At 32.9% G+C, this 6,589-nt stretch overlaps 1 protein-coding gene across 2 annotated transcripts; it reads left to right on the top strand.

Annotated features, from left to right (window-relative positions):
- Positions 1-5,550: 5,550 nt before the first annotated feature.
- On the top strand, positions 5,551-6,241 carry LOC108734184 (antimicrobial peptide 1-like). Of its 2 annotated transcripts, none has more exons than XM_018465617.1 (2): positions 5,551-5,686; positions 5,939-6,241. In XM_018465617.1, exons 1-2 carry the CDS (start codon positions 5,566-5,568, stop codon positions 6,127-6,129), a joined length of 312 nt encoding a protein of 103 aa, XP_018321119.1. In that variant the 5' UTR covers positions 5,551-5,565; the 3' UTR covers positions 6,130-6,241. The 2 variants fall into 2 exon arrangements, with proteins under 2 accessions (XP_018321119.1, XP_018321118.1); XM_018465616.1 differs by having other exon boundaries at positions 5,936-6,241.
- The last annotated feature ends 348 nt before the right edge of the window (positions 6,242-6,589 follow it).

Below are 6,589 nucleotides of genomic sequence, written 5' to 3'. Positions count from 1 at the left end.
TCCTGTAAATCGCTGGTGTTAATGCTTCATCGCGTTAAAACAAACAGTCGCACTCCTGAGCCAATTTACATACAAATTAATCCTGTTCAACATTTACAGAATCCACAAACAATACATCTTCCGTCATACCTTACGCCAAAGCTTTCGTTCTAATACTTCATCTAGTTATTAATTAGTGCATATCTTCAAGGACCGAATGATGGCGCGACAGAAGTCGATTAAGTATGACAAATAACAGTATAATTTACTTGCTATTCTAATCATCGAAGCCTAATTGTGTCGGTATCATCCATAATAATTAATTTGCCTTTTCCTAAACGGCAGCCCTCGATATCAAGGGTAAATACAGAATAAACCTGAAAATGTTTTTGTAGTAATATAGGAAATTATTTAAGGCAACCCAAGGGGAGAAAATTGAATATATTTTATTTTTGAACGTCCTTTATGTGGGTCCTCTAAATTTACGTCTTTAAAATCTTTATGTTTCCAAAAAGGAAGTAGAAGACGACGTGATAGGGGATGACGTGCTAGTTTTTAAACTTAAAAGGGATTTACGTGGTCGTCGTTTTTCATTAAGGGATAAAATTGACGGAGCTGTAACAAGCATCTATTTTACATCGACTTTAGATAATAAATGACTTCAAGATCTTCGTCTAAGAAAAGACATCTGCAATGTTCTGACTACGCGAAGAATTGCTCAAGATTGATGTCTGCACCTTGCACATCCGATAGGATATAATTTATTATGAAAATTACACCAACGCGAAAATTCATAGACGGTTTTTCCAGTGTGTACATACAGGGCGTTCGTTCTTATGCCTTATGACCTTATATTAACCCTGTTTGGTTAGTACAGTATTTTCTACATAGAACGGCCTCGACCTTTACTTGATGAAAATTCGTAATCAAAAAAAAAAATATTTACATTTTCATAACGAATGTTTCGTTCGTTAATCCTTGACTTTAATCGACTCAATTTTTTGGGAAAATTTATTTGTTGTTTTTCTCTTTCTACATACACGGGGGTGATTCAATAAGGAAAGAGACATAATCATCCCTAACGTTTATGTACTTATCTCACATTTCTTGTAGTTTCCTAATTTTCTTGCAAAGGATTCTTTTGATTGATTTCGAAGTCATTTTTGTATCCCTTCTTGACTTCTTTGTTATTAGTAAATCATTCTCCACGTAAGGCATCTTTGAGTAGTCCAACAAGGTAAAAATCAATCAGGACGATCTGGATTATACGCTGGATGAGGTAAGATCTCTTAACCCAATTCTTGAAGCTTATCAAGGCTCAACTGGACCATACAAGAGTGGGTCCATAGCGTGTACTCCTGATGGCTGTTTAAGTCTATGTTTCAGAATCTCACAGTAGTACCATGAGTCCCAAAAGAAAGTCAGCATCTCCACCTTTGGTTTTTAGGGAACGGGAGAGTTGGTGTGTTTCCACTATACATATATTTACCCTATCTTTTGGTTTCAAAATTGTATTAGTTATGTCGTCGCCAGTCATTATTCTTTAAAATCCTTCAATCAAATTTTGTTGCTTTAAGCTGTAAGATGGTTCTCAATGGTAGGTACTGGGAACAGTTACACTTGGTTTTATCCATTCTGCAACTAAAAAGCTAAAGACAGACAGAGTCCTGCTTTTCTATGTTTTCCAGCTAATATCCCAGAAAAGATGGCACATATTCACTGAATAGTTTTAAAATAGGAACATTTGTTCCTTATTTATTGAATGACCCTCGTACAAGAGAATTTAATGAGATGTTGCCTTTACTTTTTGTATTAGAGTACCTGTAATACATTTAGTATTCGACGGGAGCACAGCTTTCAGTATGCCATCAGGCTTCATAGATTACTAGACATAAAAATTTAAAATCTATTTCACTGGGACGTGACATTCATTCTCATTTTCCTTCTTTTTGTTCTGGAATAAATACGAATTGAAATTCTAAACTAGTTTTCGGTTTCTTTATACGAACGCATCAGCCAGGGCTGTTACGAAAAACAGAAAGTTGTGATGAGAAGGAGTTATTCAGCAAATTACATAGAAGGATTTGTTTTGAGTTCATAATGGAAAAGTATGTGAAAATTTTTAGAACTGTTTTCCAACATAATAAAATATTAACGATTAGCAATACAGAAATCCAAGTAGGGAAAGAGCAAGATTTTAGGTATCCAGGAAGTCGGATAAGTCAGGACGGAAGGGTTAGTAGGGATATAAAGCAGAGGATAGCGAAGAGTCGAGTTGCCTTCAATAAAAAGAATTCATTTCTATGCTCGCGAACGATTAATTTAGAAATTCAAAAAAGGTTGTTAAAGGTGTATGCTTGGAGCGCGCCGCTGTTCGGGTGCGAAATATGGACAGTGGGCGCTGCGGAAAAGAAAAGTTTAGAAGCTTTCAAAATATGGTGTTACCGGCGAATGATGAGGATAGCGTGGATAGAGAAGGTTAGAAATGAAGAGGTATTAGAAAGAATAGGAGAACAGAGGACTCAACGGAAGAAATAGGCGAGATAGATCGGTAGAACAACTTCTCAGGCATGAAGATCTAGTCAGAGACATATTAGAGGTAGAAACAGTAATTAAAAGGTGTAGAAGTAGATCTATATTAGATTACTGTTCGCAAATAGTTAAGGATGTGGGATGTTCTAGTTTTAGGGAAATGCGAAGATTAGCTCAGGATAGGAAAGAGTGGAGGTACGTGTCCAACCAGTCTTAGGACTGATGACCTTATGATGATGATGAATACAGAAATATTGATATATCTACATAATTATTTCAAAAAGAATTAAATTCTTCATAGTTAATTTATCAATTAGTTGGATTTTTTCTGCTGTTACTTATCTAAATGAGGGTTCAGTTCTCAGCGTTGGTGGAAGAATAAAAGAGTGTAAAGACTGAATCCTGGCGTAGAAAAGAAAGTGACTAAGTGATTGTTTCCTTTTAATTGAAATTATAGCAGACGGCGCTTAAAAATTTCAGAATTTCGACATAATTAATGGCTTATCCACTTTCTACGGAATTTTATTTTATTCGCCAAAACCGGCAACGAGAAATCAACGATTTTCTTTATTCATTTATAAATTACTTTCCGACCCGAATCGTTAACATACCCTGTTTTACGGCACGGTAGAACCTGTCACGGAAAAAATAATTAAACGAATGCCAGAAAAAAGTATGTAAGTACGACTAAAAAGGAAATGAAGTTTTTGTCTTGCAGAACAAAGAGCGATAAGGAGGGTTGGTGGAAATAAAAAATTAAAACTGCTTAAATACCTACTGAGAATTTAGGAACTGAACAAAGGTTGTGTGTCTTCATCAAGTAATATGTAAATTTAGTTGTCAGATGAAAGAAAGTTATAAGAAAAGTGTCAAAATTCTTTTTGGGCAGAGGACCATTTGGAATATTATTAAGTTGGAAGCTAATATTTAGTAGGTAATAGATCTATTAATATCAACGTTAAACCTCAATATTGTGCCTCCAATTAGCAGCTAATCGCATTAATGTGATGCAAAGTAGATCGCTCCCATTGTCCATCACATTGTGCTGATAAACCAAGTAGGCACACACTCACATATGGGCATTAATTCCTCCACTTCGCATTAATGATGTCAGTTTAGTATAAATTTTATTAGTAGTAGTATCAAAAATTAATACATACGTTATGTACAATAATATGCCCGCGTGTAATAAATAATACATATTAATAATAAAGAAAATAACCTTATCGAAATATCTATTAATAAAAAATAACTTAAAGAACAATGAAAACTCGTTTTTGTGATATATTTAATCGCCAAATGGGGAAATCACTCTCATTTTTTGAATGTTTATTAATTAATTTGAAGATAAGGAACATATAATGCCCTAAATGTGTGTTAAAGATTATTGAAAATAGAATAGTTTTATCAAGTCCAGACTAGGACCATCAGGATAAAAGTAAAGTTTCTAATTTTCTTTAAGTTAAGCAAACACTTTGCGTAGAACGACTGTAAATAGTGCATGTCCCTCTTTAACAAGATGAAAAGAAACCTTTTTCTGTCCCTCAGGAACAGTTTTCTTTTCTGGATAAAAGGTACCCTATGTCCTTTTCTGTATCCCTGACAATGCGTCTACCAAATTTGATGATGATCGGTTCGATAGTTAAAGCGTGAAATGGTAATAAACAAACTCGCATTCACATTTATAATAAACAGAGAAAACCAAAATTTTTATGATAACGCAAAGATTACAATTTTTGATTGCAAATGACTGAATTTGCTGTAGAAATCGTAGAATTTATTAAGTANTGAAAAATTACTTGAAGAACCTAGCTAGATTATTTTGACCTGTTTGATTTGTGAATTTTTACTGAAGTCGTGGTTAGGGGAAAGGAGTGTAATAGGGTATGTGGGAGTCTTTGTCATGGTAGGATTTTATTTTTACAAATTCAGCTCCAAATTGTAATTTTTATTAAATATCGCTCAAATATTTAAGTAAATTTTCCTTTTTAATTTTTTCCGTGTATTAATGGGGAAAATATTAGTTAAGATATATATTGTGAACCCCATTTCTACATAGCGAAGCTGCACTGACCTTGACGTAGAAAAATAGTTAATATTGTTAAGTAAACTGATTAACTTCCATGTATTGGGGCTTGGTTTTTTGCATTTTCACTCACCTGAAACAAAATGAAAAACCCATAGGTAATTCCCGGTAATATAGAGGTAAAAATAGACGAAATTAGAAGTAGGTAATTCTTTTGTGGATTTACAATTAATTAAGAATCTTGTTGTTAATAAATAATTGGTTTTAGGTATTGGATATTTCGTAAATACGTGGCTAATTAAATGAAACAGGTGTGGAAAAGCCAAAATATTTATATCCTATATATAACTAGGAGATCCGACATCCTTAACTATTTATGATTAGTAATCTAATCTACCTGTACCTCTACTCTTCTGTTTCTGCTTCTAATATGTCTTTAACTAGCCCTTCGTATTTGGTAAGGTGTCATACCAAAAATATAATTAAATTAGAATTCATAAAAATGAAATTTTTCAACGTTTTCTTCATTGTAATGAATGCCATTCATCATTGACCTTCAACAGTCGATAATGACTTGCTTACCACAGTAATTTTCATCAGGTTGACAAGCATCACAATGGTTATTTTGGATATTGTCACAAAGAACCTGACTTGATTCAATTTACTTTTCTTTTAAACAATTGTACTCTTCGTTGGTATCATTGTTTGTTACAGATAAAGTTTTAAAGGGCACTTTAAAATAAAACTAGAAAATATCGTAGTTCGAACAGTAGAAATCATATTATACAGGTTGGAAGTTTTATGAGGTTTCTGACCTTGCAAGAAATGTTGATTTTTGCGATTTTGTCGCAAATCCAGTCGCGAAGAATCATCTGCATGAATATCTAATTAGACGGTGGTAAGTTTTAGATATGCAAATGTATAAAGTTTAACGGTTTTACAATCTGTAGGCAGAGAAGATAATGAAAAAAGTAGTGTGTAAATCCTGGAAATACCAATACAAAGACAACTGCTTTCAACAACATAACATGTTTATCAATGATGTCGACGTAACAGAATCGGCGACTATAAAAGCATCTGTTCTTGCATCCCAGTTATCATTCGCTAACGCTTGGCAAAACTCGAACAGTTCTTCCAATTGCCAATTTGGTAAGTGATTTTATTGTTCATATTAGTTTTCTTGATATTTATTATTATTTTATTAAGTCTTTTGGTATCTGTTTTTGTTTTATGATTTATTGATTCAATTTTGATCAAATCAAATATCAAAAAAGTCTGAAGAAGCCACAGTGTTTGTTGTTCATCAATAAATAAGTTTAAAGTTGAGCATATTACTGATCCATACGTATTATGTGCTTTTTGTTAATGAATCGATTGTAAAATTTTATTTTTGTGTAGCAGATTTTATAAAAATGAAATTCTTCAACGTCTTCTTCATCGTAATTATTGCCATCCTTGGCCTTCAACAGTCAGTAATGGCTTGCATAAGAGACCGTGATGGTTGTCAGCCTGATGGTCGTCAAGGAAACTGTTGTTCTGGATATTGCCATAAACAACCTGGATGGGTCGCCGGCTATTGCAAAAGGCGATAAGATAATTCTATCTTCTGACACATTTTCGATGATTTTTGTACTGTAGTTTTAATTTATGCAAAGAGTTTGTAAAATTATAATTTTAAAAATAAATATAATGTTAATTTTCAAATTTGTCTTGTTATTAATTATTACAACTTTAAATTAGTCCTTAAAAAGGAGTGCATTGACTACCACCATTCGACCATTTCAAATAACGGTTTATTTATTGTGTTTATTAGTTTCTAACTTTTTAAATAAATTTAATGTGTGTAATGTCCCATTTGCCGTCTGCTGCTATGGTATATAACATCTGTCTTGAGTAGTAAAAACTATTCCTTTTTAATATCCCAAATAGTTCATAAAATTCAGACTTTTATGTGAGCATTAAAAGTACTCACAACTGTGTATAATTGAGCAAAATTTCAAATAAAAATAACGTTGATGCACTATTTACAATAACAACAGATAGATAAGTGAA

This window comes from Agrilus planipennis, unplaced genomic scaffold (genome assembly GCF_000699045.2).
Source record: "Agrilus planipennis isolate EAB-ADULT unplaced genomic scaffold, Apla_2.0 scaffold7, whole genome shotgun sequence".
Classification (NCBI taxonomy): Eukaryota; Metazoa; Arthropoda; class Insecta; order Coleoptera; family Buprestidae; genus Agrilus; species Agrilus planipennis.
The sequence above is the reverse complement of the archived record's forward strand: the minus strand, read 5'-3'. Positions and strand labels throughout refer to the sequence as shown.

Excerpts from the sequence above, each read along its gene's own strand:
- LOC108734184 (XM_018465616.1), top strand. The coding sequence starts at position 5,566 with ATGTTTATCAATGATGTCGACGTAACAGAATCGGCGACTATAAAAGCA. Across the intron at positions 5,687-5,935 it reads TTCTTCCAATTGCCAATTTG|CAGATTTTATAAAAATGAAA; the intron begins GTAAGTGATTTT and ends ATTTTTGTGTAG.